We start from the raw sequence: 15,000 nt of genomic DNA, 5'->3' as shown, positions 1-15,000 counted from the left end.
TTCCCTGTGTGTGCTGTATCATCTCAGCAGTTAAAGACTCGATAGTAGAAAGTTGTCAGAAATCAATTCTTCTTCCCCTAATTGCATGGGTGTGATAAAAGATCACACGCAGAATCGGCAAGAATTTACACACACACACAAACAAATAGCCCTTATCAATTCACGTGAAAGATCAGATAAGCCCATTATCTAGCATCGTACGTAACAGTGTGTGACAAGAGCGTGAGGAAGGAGATACAGGAGCACGAGGAACTGTGGTGGAAGTCACGATGAGGAAATTCAGAAGAAAAAAAATACAGATTGAAAAAAATTATCTGCAGATTTCTGGTCTAAGGGAAAACGGTGTGCCCAGAGATAGCACTGTGCCCTGCTGCCTGTTTAGAATGTAGAGCATCTCTGAAGTTGAAGAGCTGAAGAAATGAGTCCATGGAGAAAAGCTTGTTTTGTGCTCACCATGTACCCATCGCTGCACTGGCGTGTGGCTGCCCATCACCAGGACCTGGTCTCCTTTGCTCAGGAACAAGTCCTTGGAGAGGACACATGTCTGGTAGCACAGCCAATTCACTGCCCTCACTGCTCTTCATCGGTGAGCTGAGCACACGTCCTCTGCAAACTGCAAAGGAGAGGAGCCTACAAAGGTGTTTTAATAGTAGCACCTTATGACTCTTCGTCTCAGCAGTGTGATACAGAATTTGTGTAGTTAGGGTGTTTAGCTTTAACAGGAATTCAGAACTCAAAAGTGTTTAACATAGAAACTTTTAAGAAAACAGTTTCTTTAATATAATTTCTTTAATACACAGTGAATCTATACCCAAGTATTTCTCTTGCATTGCAGAATAATTTGGAGCAAAGTTTATCCCATTCAAGATTCGGGTATAGAAAGGCAGATGGAAAAGATGGAAGAATAAATGGTCCACCTAGAAATCACCTTTGAATACCCATTAGTACTTTTGGTCTCAACAGGCATCCCCAACATTGTAAACAGCCTGCAGAGAGCATATAGCAGAAAGGACCATGGTCCTGCTTTTCCTTTCCAGGTGCCTACACATACAACATCCTGCAAGGAAGGTAGAGATTGAATGTTCTCCAGAGAAAGGGGAGGTCTCGTGCCAGCTCATGTCACCTGCCAAATCCCCCCTTTCAGGGAAGTCTCAGCTGGCTGGTGTTTTTCTGCCCCCTTGTACTGGCATGTATCAGAGAATTTGGCTTACATTTGTGCTGAATGGGGAGTGAGTTCCTAGAGGGAAACCTCATCTTTGCAAAGCAACTGATTCTGGCAAATTTAATCCAAAAAGGTGAAAGCGGTGGGTAGATAAGACAGACTGAAAACAAAGGCTTAAAATGCAAGTGTTTATACAGCCTTAACTAAAAGGTACCAGATACGATAAAAAGCCCATAGGATGTAAAATAACAGTTTTAAAATGGATACTTCTTAGCAGTGTGTAAGAGAAGTTATCTAATACTCCCAAAGAAAACCATGTTCACCAAGGGTGCAGTATAGATGACAAATGGTGAATGAAACATTGCCATGAAAGTGTATGTAGAGAGATCTGATTAAGTAGAAGCTGACTTCTTGACCACCTAAAGCAAAAAGAAAATAGTCTAACTTAATTTTCATGCAAGCTAGGGTTATGTTTGAGAGCAGGTATTAGTTTCTTCTGAGCAGCAAACAAGAAAGTTGATGAAATACTCCAGGAAGTTCAGATTTAAAAGTTAACTGGAAGGGGGTTTGGATGTATGTGTTCTTCTTTAGTTGTTCATTCATTGCTGAAACCTGAGCTTGAAACTTCTTCCAACAGCCATGGATTTGGGATATTGAACCCTTCCAGTGGAAGATGCACTGTTCCTTAATCATTGTTTTTGAAAGCGTGCAGAAATTTTGAGCATAAAGACCTCTCAAATGTGAAAATTCTCCTCCTATAGTGAACATCACAGCATTATTTTTTTCTATCTGTCTTCTAAAATGTTTTTTCAAAGGGCCATAAGTTGATAGTCCAGAGAAGTCATCTCCAATTTTGATAACAGGAAAAAAGATGCCTCTGTAGGTACCTTTGTAACCTTGAGCTCAAAAGCCAGATACAGTTTTGAGGAGCAGTTTGTTATGTTTAAAGTGTGGGCAGAGTCTGTAGCAAGTATTCCAAGAGCATTAGTGGCCTCATGGACTTCTTTTCAGTTCCCCTCCTGACCAGTCTCTGGGTGAGATGTGGGTCACTGAAGTTTCAGAAGAACTGTCGGGCAGATGAATGCTGAACACGAACCTACCAATTGTGAAATTTTTAGTCTGTAACAAACATTTCAAGCCATGGCAAAGTGGCAAGAATTAAATGAGCACTGTGACATTGACCTGAAAGGCACCAAGAGACCTCAGGAATGCACTGGCCCCAGGGGTTTGGAGCACCAGGATATTCCTTCCCGAATATTAGAGAAAACCAAAATATTTAATGGAATATCCCAAGTTGGAAGGGATCATCAAGTCTGACTCCTGTACTATTTGCATATAGTACTTGCAATACTTTGTCTTTCTGTAAAACTTCAAATCTGTTTTTCTAAAATCAGAGTATTCAGCACCTGATCTTGCAGGTGGAGAAACTGAGGCAGAAGGTGAATAACCAGCTTTTGCAGCAAATCTCAGGTACCTTTTGAAGTGCCCAGCTGCAATACATCTGCCCCAGGTACCCTTTGTGTTGCCCAGCTGTGATGTCTCTGCCCCAGCTTCTTCTTGCTTTTCCCATTCAAGGTTCAGGTAACTGTTGCCATGGGACAGCGAGGAGCAATGGCATCTATGTTTAAATCGTGTACTTAAATTTTCATTAGCTGATAAGTCTGATGAGCTGGAAGTGGAGTATTTTTTATCTTTCCAAAAGATTGCATTTCTGCCAATCATACTGGAAGATACACAGAGGGTAGTGAAGGTGTTAGGTTTTGAGTGGTATTTTTTCTCATCTGTTTTCAATTGCCCAGGCTGCTGATTAATAGTTGAAGCATTTTGCTCATTTGGTATCAGCAGTGTAATAAAGGAGAGGGGAACTATCTCAGAAACACAAAGAGTGAAAATATTTTGTGATCTGTTCTCACTCAGATGTGTACTTCAAATTGCATTCCCTCAGTTGAGGGAAATAATTTCAGTTACCCTGGTCACAGTAGAAAGCAGTCCTCTTTTTGAAAGCCTTTTTTCATTAATGTAGATATGTTTCTGAGATGAGAAACGATGTTTCTTCTAATTACGGTTACATGTAGTTAATTTCCTTTTTTAAAAGCTCGGTGTGAAAGGCAGTTTCCTTTAAAAAGGGGGGGAAAAAAAGAAAAAAAAAAAAAAGTGATACAGCTGATGTTCCTGTTGCCTTAGCAACAGATTTATTTATTAGGGTCTGAAATGACATGAGTTAATATACCACATACCTGCTGATCGGCAAACTCTCCTATTTCAGCTCCAGTTGACAATTAAGTCCTGGACAGCTACAGCCAGGGGTTAATGTTACTCATTAGGAGAACTAGGTCATTACTGGGAAATCAAGGCACTTAAGGCAGCATGGATAAAATACAAAATTCAACATCTCAAGGTGTGAGGGGTTTTATGTTAATTAACCTTATTTTCCTTTCATTAAAAAAAATCTTTCATATATGCATATGACAGTGGATCAATTAATTGGAAAAAAAAAAAAAAAGTAAGCTGTAGTTTACTTTCCTCTCCTAGTTGTCTTCATTTCCTTTGGAAGGGTTTCATTATTTTATGGAAAATTCTTATGTCTATATGATGAGTAAAAAGGGTATTAAAATTAAGAAGGGAATCATCATGGAAATCAGCTTTACCACAAGGGAATGAGCAAATAAAAGCCTTGGAAATGAAAATAAATAAGCTTTGCTAATACCTCACCTAAGGAGCAGAATATAAGCCCATCAGAGCTTGGAGATATTTAGAGGTACTTCTTTGCTTCTTTATTAAGCAGTTACATAGTTATTTGACCTTCAGAAACCGAAACTTTAGAGAACTAAATCCAAGTTGTTGGTAAATACTCTATTTACAGAAGGCTGTTCAGTGGTGTAGTGCACAGTCACTCCTGTAGTTAGTAATGGGCTGCTGGTTTCCAGTGAAATTAAATATATTCTCTGAAAGTTTTATTAAGATATCTGAGTGGGAGTTTTAACTTGATAAGTCATAAGTGATTTAATAAAGCTCTCCTGAAAGCCTTTATTTACTAACTTTTAGCAGGCTTCATTCTGATATTGGAGAACTTAATAGGCTGAAAAATAATCATATTAAAATAAAACTTTTTTTTTTTTTTTTTTTTTTTTTTTTTTACTCACTGCTTCCTCAAATACATCTAGTTCTTTCACTTCTACTAAGAACTGTACTTTCTTTTCTCTATTTAATCTCTGTGGCCCAATTCTGCTCCTCATTATGTGTAGATAAATTTGGTGTAAACCCTTTTTCCCCTCCTGCAAAGTCATGGTTAAAGCAACACCTTACCTGGGGTGCACATAGTAAGAGCAGTAAGAGATCGTAAGAGCACTGCTATCTGCAACAGAAGCAAAACTCAAGCCCTTTGAGTGGTTTTCTGCTACGGGGGATGTTTTTGCACTCCGAAGTACCCCACAGCCATGTGTTTCTATTTCCAAAGCCATCTTCACTTGATTAGTATGGCAATAATTTACTGAAAAACCCCAAGGTGGCCGGTGGGCACGGTGCTGAGTGTGACTCACCAGAGGTGATCTCCTGCTGATGTGGCCCTCCTTCAAGGACAGGAGTGTGGTGAGAAGAGGTCGGCAGAGCAATGTGAAGGAAGCCCTTGAGCTTAGCATGTCACACTGCTCAAACGTGAAGGTATGGCGGTGAGACAGAAAGAATTTTTAAATATCCGGAAAAAGGGGAATAACTTGAAGATTCGGCTTAAAATATCACAGGTAGAAACCTTCCTTCTTCATTCCCTCTGTACTACCCAAACACTTGTGAGACTGCCATGTTAGTGCTGTCCTCTGAAGACTCTCAGGACAAAGTTTCAACCTTGGCTGAAAAACTGATTTTGAGTTAAAGTAAGACTGGAAGATGTTAGATTATTGTTTGTTTGGAGTCAGTGTATCACAGTTTGCCATAAATCTCCAGTAAGCTTGTCTCTCCCCTTTTCCATGATAGGAAACTCATTTTGTGGTGTCTTTCTTCTCTGGGCCACAGAGAAAAACAGATCTTTAAGCAGAAGTGCATGTGAAGTAGTGGAACCAAGGAGCCCTTTTGTGGCTCTGGAGGAAGGGGGCTTAAACTCTCCCACCTATTGCCATCAAAACAATCTTTTTCTGCCCCATTTTCCCAGACCTACCTCGGTGTTTCTTTGCCATGCTGTTTTTGCGTAGCTGGTCATATTGATCAGATCTTATTTGTCCCTACTGCTTTTTGTGGTTCACTTCTAAGGGCTTTAGTCAAACTAGAACAGCACACATTTCTATTGCCACTTTCTGCCCCTTCATCCCCCCCTCTTCTACCACTGTCTTTTTCTTAACCAAATCTTCCCCATTTTCTCACGGTTTCATACTTTTAATGCATATAAACCAATTCTTTATTCTGCAAAGTTCCAGGAATGTTATTCGGAGTCCAGCAGAGAAATCATTGAAAGTGAAGACAAGATCTGTGTTTTCACAGACGCTGGATCCTGCCTGGGTTTCAGCAGCCTGACCTGTGAAGGTAGGAGAGGTCTTGCTTGGCTTTGGCCTGAGGTGTGTCCAAGACACGTGGACCGCTCAGTGATCAGACACCGGAAGAAAATTTTGCAGTCTTGGCTACATTTTTAGGAAGATCTTCACAAGGGCAACAAAGAGCGTGTCTTTGACACAAAATCAAACCACTCAAATATTCAGTTCTCACTCTAAAACAAAAAGAGGCTTGAATACTTAAAACAGAGGCTTCTTTGAAATTTAATATATGTAAGATGTGCTTTGCGGTTTCATTGGGTGGTAGGATTTTAAATCATGTTCTTTGGATGTTCTGGAAAAATGTTGGCAGAATTTTTCTGGAAGGCTGTAGTCCAAGATAGCTTCAGTCCTGCGAAACATCATAAAGAAGGACAGAAGGGGTTTTGCAGTAAGTCCCAGGCAAAATCAGTAGATGATGCCACCTTTTGTAATATGCAGCACCCATCACCAACGTATGTGAATACCTTCTGAGAAACAAAAATCTAATCATTCGTAAGCCAATGATCTAATATTATTCCTTATTTTCACCAATAATGGGGGATTATGTTTCTTCTGTTTCTTCCTTCAAAGCTCCTTTTAATTAATTCCTTCTTACTGCACTGCAACTATTTGATTTTCTTCTCTCATTCCCTTCTTTTTCTCCCCCACTTTCCTCTTCTTCATGTTTTCACCCTTTCTTTTTCCTTTTGTCTTCTGTAATCTCTGCTTTTTCTTGCTTGCAGTTGTGCAAAAACTTGACTCGATGAAATTAGTTCATTCCGTGTTCTGAAAGCTGTGAGATTTGGAGCTGTTTTAATCTTTTTGAATAATGAGTTTCAGGCCTTGGTCTTGGTGCCAAGAAAGTTCCTGCTTAGGAGCTTCATCCTTGGAGAGGACAGCTGCACAAATCCACAAAGGATGAGTTATTTTAGGTACCTGTGCTAACTCCCCTCAGGGTATTGCTCTGTTACCAGGGCTTGCTTTTTGACCCCAATGGATTATTTGAGGGAGTATTAAATAGTCATAGTTTTGTGATGCAAGCTCACCATGAAAATGAGAGAGGAGCAGAGCATCAAGACAGGGCCTTGTACAGTGGGTTTGCCATTCTCAGGCAAATGTGTAATGTATTTTTTATGTAGTGATTTACGTTCGATTCTTCTGTTCTTCCAAGGAACCACCCGAGTAAATTCTTAGCCGTTTATTATCATATTCATACCCATCGTTTATTACCATGGCATGATTTTTCATAGCGTGTTGAATTACAATAGGATATGCTGTGTGTGGTTATCAGAGCTGTCAGGGTCACTCAGATTATTTTATCTGGCCTACCACGGCTCCCAACAACAGGAAACCATTTGTTATGTTACCTTTGCAACACAAAAGGAAGTTCATGTAAATTTTTCCTCCAAGAAACTATTTGGGGGTAGTCCATAGCGGTTACTGGATTCCACTAAAAATTCGACAGAAACGTTTTTCATCTGAATCCTGCGCTTGTGAAAAGCTAGGTTCACTAATTTGGAGCAAAAGAAATGAAAAAAGGCAACAGAATGAGAGTGCATTGATTTCTACACCAAAGTAACTGAGACCAAACGCCGGTCTTTGTCTTCAAAGGTTAATCTCTCTTTAAGAAATAAGCAGGAGGCTCAATGACTGATGCTGATCCCGAGGTTTCTTTGGTTAGAGAATGTACAATATTTTATTTTGAGTTTTTTCTCCATGAATTGTGAGGGGAGAGGAAGAAGAATCTAAACAATAAACTCCCAAGGTTCTTTTTTTATGAATCTCTTCTAGATAACACAAGATAGGAGAAAATGCTTTTCCAGCGTAAAGCAAAATGCCACCCATTTTTCTCAGGCCAGCAATTTGAAAAAATCAGAAGGTAAAATACACACTCCTCACTGTAAATACGTCATGGGATATAATAGAAAATAAAACACTGTCTTTGCTGGTTCTGTTCAGCTGCTCTTTGCCTGTATACTGCCACCTCTGAATTCCTTGGCCTGCACAGGTATTTTGCAAGCACAGGTGAGGATCAGAACCTTTTCTTCTACTTGTAGGACCTCAAAATTTGGCTAGAATTTATTCTGTAGTGTCATTTTTTCAGTGACACTTAGGCAAAAACCTTTGCTTCTAGCTGACTCCATTTCCTATTAACTGAGGGGGTACTGGAGATCGTGGCAACTTTTGATACTGATGATGCCAGACAATGTTTAGAGGCACAATTACAGCAGACATTTTGTAAGCGTATCAGCTGAAGAAGGAAACTCATTGGACTTAACTACATATTTACACTGTACCTCTGCCTCATATTGGAAATGTAAAAAGATGGAAAAATACTGTGATAAATTGAATAAATGGAAAGCAATTAACTTTTCCTTCATGTTTGCATTTTCATAGTTATTTCTTTTTCCCCTGTTTCATTTCTAATAGCTCTTTCCTGGCAGTAATATTTCCTCTTTTGCAGTTATCATGAGCATTGTTACCAGAAATTTGGTATTAGAATTTTAATTTTTTCTGTCCCTATTTTTTTTTTAATCTTAACACAGAAAATGTATATTAAAGTCATTTGATTTAGGAAAGTCCTCTGCCCTTCATGAAAATAATTACTTGAATATATTTCATTTGATGCGTTGAATAGGCTCGTAACTTAGTCCTCTTACTTTAGGATGAATATTATCCTCCAGAAGTATGTACTGACTCCGATCCTCGCCACTTTTCTGTAAATGAAAGCTCCTCTAAAACCTTATCTTACAGATGAGGAAACCTTGGCAGAGCGGTCCCGTGGGAAATCAGTGAAATCAGTGTCAGGAAAAGCCCAGAACTCTGTGATTCTCTGTTTTGAAGGCCATGCTTATTTTTTTTTTGCCACAACACTGATATTGTCTAAGTTACCGGATTATAATAAACCTGTGTTCACATGTTGCAGATTTAATGTGAAATGTCAAAGTGTACCATAGTAAACAGTGCAATGCAGTGTTAAATCACTGATATTTTTCTGTAGGTGAGGTTTGACATGAAATGGAGCCCCATTTCTGGCTCGATCTTGTGCATTTAAGGACTGCAGCATTCATTGATGTGCTGCTGCTCATTTCTTGAGAATGCCTTGGACAGATACAGGGTCAACAGGAGGCTGATGTCATGTGAGTCCTCTTATCAGCCTGTGGCATCCTTCATCACCCTCCCCAAGTCTGTATCATATCAACCAAAGCAGTTCAGAACCTCAAGTTCCTGCTTTTATCACCCAAACAATGTTCCTGGGATAAAGGCACCTTCCAGCTCCTGGCTCTGTGTGCGATGGAGGGGCAGATCTTGCCTTGCTGCTCACACAGCTCTCAGCACCAGTTTTTCTTCTGCCCATGCTTTTCTTCTCTTTCATTGTTTCAGAACTTTTAAGTACTACAAAGATTTTCACACGTTTTCTGCCTCCTTGTCCTTGTTTCTTTTGTTCTCCATCCTCCTCACTGTTCCTTGCCTCTCTTCTGACATTGCTGGGTGTCTGTCCTCTCTATCTTCTCTGCCTCTTCAGTTCTTCTCCTTTAATTACCATGCAGTTTTATTTTTGCTTCCTAATTCATATCTGTACTGATATTTTTCTGACCTTTTCTCTACCACTGATAGCACTCTCAAGTGCTGTCTGCAGCTTCTGTTTCCATCACAGTCTGATTCTTCTGTATTCTTTTGTTTTTCCCAGCTATGTACCTTTTCCTTTTTCTTTTCTATTTACTGTGTACTTTTTCTCCCCTGAGTTTGAACATGCCATCATTTTTAAATTCTCAACTTGAGCATTTCTGTTCTTTGATTTTTCTTCTCTTCTTGTGCTTCTGTCTCTTTACATTCTTTTGCCTATCTTCTCTGGCCTGCGTGCTGCCAAACTCACTCCTCACTTTTTCACCTTCCCAGAACTAAATAGACCAGCTGCGGTGAGGCTGTCATCCACTTTAAGATCTGGGTCTTAGAAACTTTATTTCCTTAAACTTAATTATTGATTTTGTGCTCCTGGATTTCCTTTCCTGCTCCTGCCCCTATACCCTGCTGCAGCCTTTCAGAGGCTGATGTCCCTTGTCCTCCCTTTTCCTCTGTGGGTGTCCTGGCTTGCCAGTCCTCTGTCTCCAAAAGTGATACCCAACTTCACAAATAATGAATGCCATTCTAGTGGTTTTATTTTTTTGTGAGCCATTTTCTGGCAGAAATTGCAGGTAGCATGAATTTGTGTTTTAGCTCTTGGTGTGTAGACTATAAAAGTGATAAAATGCTAGTTTAACTTGTGAAAAATTTGTACTTGTGTTAGTAATGCCATTTCTGAATGCCACCTGTGTGTCTGTCTGACATTCAGGTGATTTCATGAAATGGGGGGGCAGAAGGAGATGTACCCAGGTTGGGGCAGCTGGAGCTGCTGCTCTTTTTCCACTTTTTTTGTACTGATGCTTGCTATAGACTGCTCCTCGGTGAGCTGGACATGGTGCTGCTTGTCCTGCCTGGGCTTTCGGGGTGCTTTGCTTTGCTTAGGATTGTGTAGAAAATGTTGTGAATTGCTTGGATTTAAATCATTGTAAAAAAAATGAAACATGACCATGTGCACTCACAGTTTTGAATTCTCTACCACTCAAATGCTAAATGTCTTAAGAAGATTAAGATCAAGCTTTTTAATATTGCTTTTAGCTGAGCTTATTTGTAACCCTTTCAGAATATGTCATACCTTGGGAGATGGCACAACAGGACTGCTGTTATCACAGGCATTACATACCCTTGATGCGGTATTTTCTGAAGTATTAAGACTTTCTCCCTGGCTCAGCACTTTCTTGTTACTGATTAACTTGCATAAATCATAGTTTTTAAACTCATTTTTTTTACGAAAATAAACTGCCTTCATTTTGCCCCTTTGAGCAAATTCTGTCTCTCCTGCACAACTCTTCTACTTTGTAATTGCATAGCTATATGTGTCTTTCTCCAAATCCTAAATAACTGGGATTATCACCAAGTGTGAAAAGTTTACATACACTTAAAAAATTAAACTTAAGTCACAGAAGACCATCTGGGCCTCTTACTGAATTTCACTCAAATTTAAGAGATGAATATGCACAGAATAATATAAAGGGCCAGATTCTGATATTTCTTTCTTTCTTTTTCTTCCCATCCCTGGTCAGGGCGTAGGCATCCTGCTGCAGAAGGGAGTAACTCCAGGTGAGCTGGTCTATATGCGTTCTCCATCCAAGTCCAGCAAAGGGCAAGGCTCAAGGGCTCAGGCTGAATTCACAAAATCCCTGAAAAGCAGAAAGGGGTTTTGAAAACTTTTGCTATTGACTGTGTAGTGGAGCCTCGTCGTAGTTGCATTTTTAATCATTTTAGGCTGAAAAGAGGGATGTCAAGTCATCAATTAATCCTGACAGCATCCTTCTGTGGTGAAAAAATAATACTGTCACACCCATTTTATAAACAAAATCTAAAGCAGAGATAATGGAGGCTCGATACTGATGCTGCTGATACTGCAGCCCTCCCGTTCCTTGCCTGTGGACAGTCTGGAAAGTTTTGTTTCAGACTGCAAGGGGAAGTCGCTGTAAGTCAGGAGGAACCGTGGGCTGTGCTCCCACACCCAGACCGCTAAACCTCAGCCAGTTCTTACGAGAGGCTTAAAGTGTCTCTCTTGAAACGTGTTTGGGACACAAAAATTAAAAAAAAAAACTCGAGTAATCCTAGGTAAAAAAAATAAATGAATAAACAAATTACGGTGCAGTATCTAAACGTGGAAATTGAGCATCTCCAACAGCCGTGCTCTCAATGCAAAGCTAGGTAAAAGGAGGAAGCATATGGTGCCGGTGTCCTTTTTGTGGCAGTTTACAGCTGGAGTTTGGTCATTCTGATGTTTTCATGTTCTTACGATGAAATTTAGACACAGTCGTACCCTGCCCAGTTCTTATGTTTCCTGTACCAGATGCATATCAGATCCAGTAAAAATACAAGAGGATTTCAAGTACTTAAACAGCAAAACCAGACCCTAGAATCAAATTAGCTAAATTTTCCTCAAAACATAATATCTTAAAAGAAAATTTTGTATTTTTATTTCAGCCTTTTATACGATTTTGCAGCTCTTCCTAAGGAAGTGGAGCATATATATAATTAATACCGTTTAATAAAGCTCCAAAATGCAACAGATGCAGCCAAAAGTGCACGTCATTTTGAGCAGATCTTTAGAGAACAGACATTCCATATTGTGTTCATCTTTTTCCACGATCACTGCTATGACAATCTGGTGTGTTTAGCAGTTGTTGCTGAGTAAGGCAGACTGGATCGTATATGATTTTCTCCATGTCAGCCAAGAAGCGCAGCACTCTTTGGTGCGGCAAAGAGTTGGTCTTGTGCTAGTTAGTCCTTTCTACCAGGAGTAGCTACACCTTTAGTAACTGGTGAGTGGAGTAACGATTGCAAGCTGTAGGTACATGTGCTGGAAGTTTGCTGTAGGTCTTAGCAAAGTGATTGGAAATAAAATGGCCATGGTGTGGAAAAGCCGCAGGCACTGACAGCTCAGACGGTATGACCTCCCAAATAGAAAAGCTCTGAGATTCACAAAACGTGTCCCTAAAACCTCCGGGTATCATATAAAAGTTAAATATTTTCAGAGGGGATATGGAAGGAGGTTCACCTACATCAGAAAACCCATACGAAAGGCTCCAGTGCAGAGGAAACGTTTCCCCTTTCAGCATTCCTTCTGGGTGCCAAATTTTCCTTCTGTTCTTCCCCACCTATTAAACAAAGCTGCAACTTCCAATTCCTATCAGTTTTCCTAAATATGTGCAGCTTATGTGGCTTCTCCGAGCTGCAAGGCTTCACGTTCTCCTGCCAGCTCCTTGACAATGTGGCTCCAACAGCATCCTCCACTCTTGGCTGCCTCTGGGACCCCTGGTCTCTTCTGGAAAGGGAGAAGGAAAGCATATCCTTTTCTGGAAGGACTTTGTGTGACTGCGAAGCCGATAGCGCGGCTGTGAAAAGCTTGGAAGGCTCTGTGCGAGCGTCGTGGCTCTGTCTGTCGGGACCAGCTTCCCTGCGTACGTGGATGTTGGGTTCCACCCCGGGATGAGAAGCTGGGCTTGGCATAGCTCGGCGTCGCATACAGGGTGTGCTCGACAGGATCACCACCAAAAATCTGCCCAAAAGGGAAACTGAGGCGAGCAGGAAACACAGTCCTGCACGACACAGGCTCACAGCACCACCGCTTTTCTCCCTGCAAACTTTCCCATTTCCAATAGGCGCTCCCTTCCAGCCAAGTCTGAATCATCTCTTGTAATCCCCCTTCAGCTCTTTCAGCTGAGCACTTGGAGGGAACTGAAATGCTGCAAATACACCAACACACAGAATTTACCTGCCAGAAACAGGTGGCTACTTCAGCCCAAGCAAACCGGTGGGCAGTTATCACTCTTTTTTTTATCAGCTGAAGGAAATTTCTCTCTCCCAGTCAGTGATCCTAGCCACTCTGGTTGCTGGAACCCCCGTGAAAACTCCTGGTTCGCAGATGTGAAACAAATTAGGAAGCTTATGCTGTTGCATTCCTCTTTATTATTGGGAACAAAACAAATCTGGGAGATGCAGAACTTCTTAAAGTAATTATTGTCTGGCTTCCTTTTTTTTTTTTTTTTTAAAAAAAAAAAAAAAAAAAAAGCAACTGATTCTGAGAACTGCACAGTTTCTGACGAGTTTTCAGCCTAGGAAAGTCACATTAATTATAAGATTAATTTGTTTTAATTCCCTAAACCAAAAATATTGACTGAATAAGAAATTAACACATGTAGAGCTGCAGATGTCATTTGGCTTCAGATTTCCTGATTGATATAATTATTAATCTTTCATATAGCAGTGTGACAAACCTACAGATTCATTCTAGAAAATTAGTCTGTGAGGAAAGACACCAGGGCAGCTGAGCTGTAGATTTTCCCTTAATACAGGAAGGAAAACAGTGGAATTTTCTAAATAATAAATAAACCCAAAATATTTTAAAGACATATGGTGCACATCTGTCTGAAATACAATAATTTAAAGCAGAATAATTAAATGCAAGATATAATATTCACCTTTGTGTGGGGGAAGTCTCTCATTTCATCTTTAATAAAACGTACCAAATTTTAGAAATTTAGATCATTTGTGGTGACTGTTGTGACTATTCCTTCTGTCCTAGTAAAGACAGTAGACAAGCAAATTGTTTTTTCCTTTGTTAAATAACTAAATTTGTGTTTCAAGGCATTGACTGTCATACCTATACAAACCTTTAGTATTATCTTCAGCTGAAATTATAAATAAATACAGGTTTCTTGTTCACTAGTTTAACTTCCAGTTACATCCCTGAAAGTCTAAAGGTAGAAAAAGCCTCATGTTAGTTCTTTCCTTCTTGATCTAAAGCACTAAACAGATCAGAAGCTTTCCATTAGTACATGGATTCATAAAACTCCGGTTTTGGAAATCCTAAGTTTCTAGCAAAAGTTTTTGATTAGCATATTGCTCCTGAAAAAAGCGACAATAAGCTATAATGGAGATGGTATACGTATCTTTTGACAGATAAAAAATAAAGATTATATATTTTCTTTCCTACCTTATCCTTTCTTTAGTGTGCTTTTGCCTTCAGCTGGATGTGATATTCAGTCCTTCTCACTTTAAAAAGTTCATAATTTAAGGAGTAAAGTAAAAAGTTGGCAATCTGAGGAATAAAGACATTTGAGGACAGGGAGGGATGTAAGAATCTGATGAAACTGAGTTTTGATCCTGAGTGCTGGCTTGAGGAAAATATTCAACCATGCTGCATAAATAAAGAGGGAATTTATGCTGAAGAGCTTTAGTCCCTCAAAGTGGAACTGAAGATAAATAGTGTTCTGGTAAACAGAAAACAATTCCACAAGTAAACATAAGTGATGCTGAGATAAGTTCTGTTTATTTCAAGGGAACATGACAAAGATCCTGAAACTTTCTTTAAAGTGCTGCTGAAACTGAAAGAGAAAGAACTACCTTTTCATGTGTCCGTCCTTGGAGAGTGTTTCACTGACGTTCCAGGTACCTTTTTTTTTTTCTTTTTTAATATAAAGTTACCATAAAATAGGTATTTCCAGAAGGAATTTTCCTACACTAGTGAAAAGAACGTGATTAAAATCTTCATAGTTGTGAAAGTAAATATTGATATATTACAAAATCAAAATGATTAGAGACAGCAAGCATTTTTCTTTTTACTCGGCAGGGCAAGACCGTGTTTATGAGTTGTGTTTCGGTAACACATCTATATTTATGTAAGTCTACAAATAGGTGTAAATGATTGAATGGTTCAGATAGGAAATAAAATCTTTCAGGTCTTGGTCACTCATCTGA

General features: G+C 39.6%; 1 protein-coding gene across 11 annotated transcripts in view; it reads left to right on the top strand.

The window, feature by feature from the left end:
* Positions 1 to 15,000, top strand: part of GTDC1 (glycosyltransferase like domain containing 1) — a 192,966-nt gene that overhangs the window by 145,566 nt on the left and 32,400 nt on the right. For 10 of the 11 annotated variants that reach the window (XM_084289177.1, XM_084289180.1, XM_084289171.1 and 7 more), the window contains one exon: positions 14,582 to 14,691. The exons of the other annotated variant lie outside the window; for it this stretch is intronic. In XM_084289177.1, coding sequence (XP_084145303.1) covers positions 14,582 to 14,691 — 110 coding nt within the window. The remainder of the gene's footprint in view (positions 1 to 14,581; positions 14,692 to 15,000) is intronic. 11 annotated transcript variants of the gene reach the window in all.

The sequence above is a fragment of the Netta rufina genome (genome assembly GCF_964035555.1).
Source record: "Netta rufina genome assembly, chromosome: 6".
Classification (NCBI taxonomy): domain Eukaryota; kingdom Metazoa; phylum Chordata; class Aves; order Anseriformes; family Anatidae; genus Netta; species Netta rufina.
This window is presented reverse-complemented; position numbering and strand designations above follow the sequence as displayed.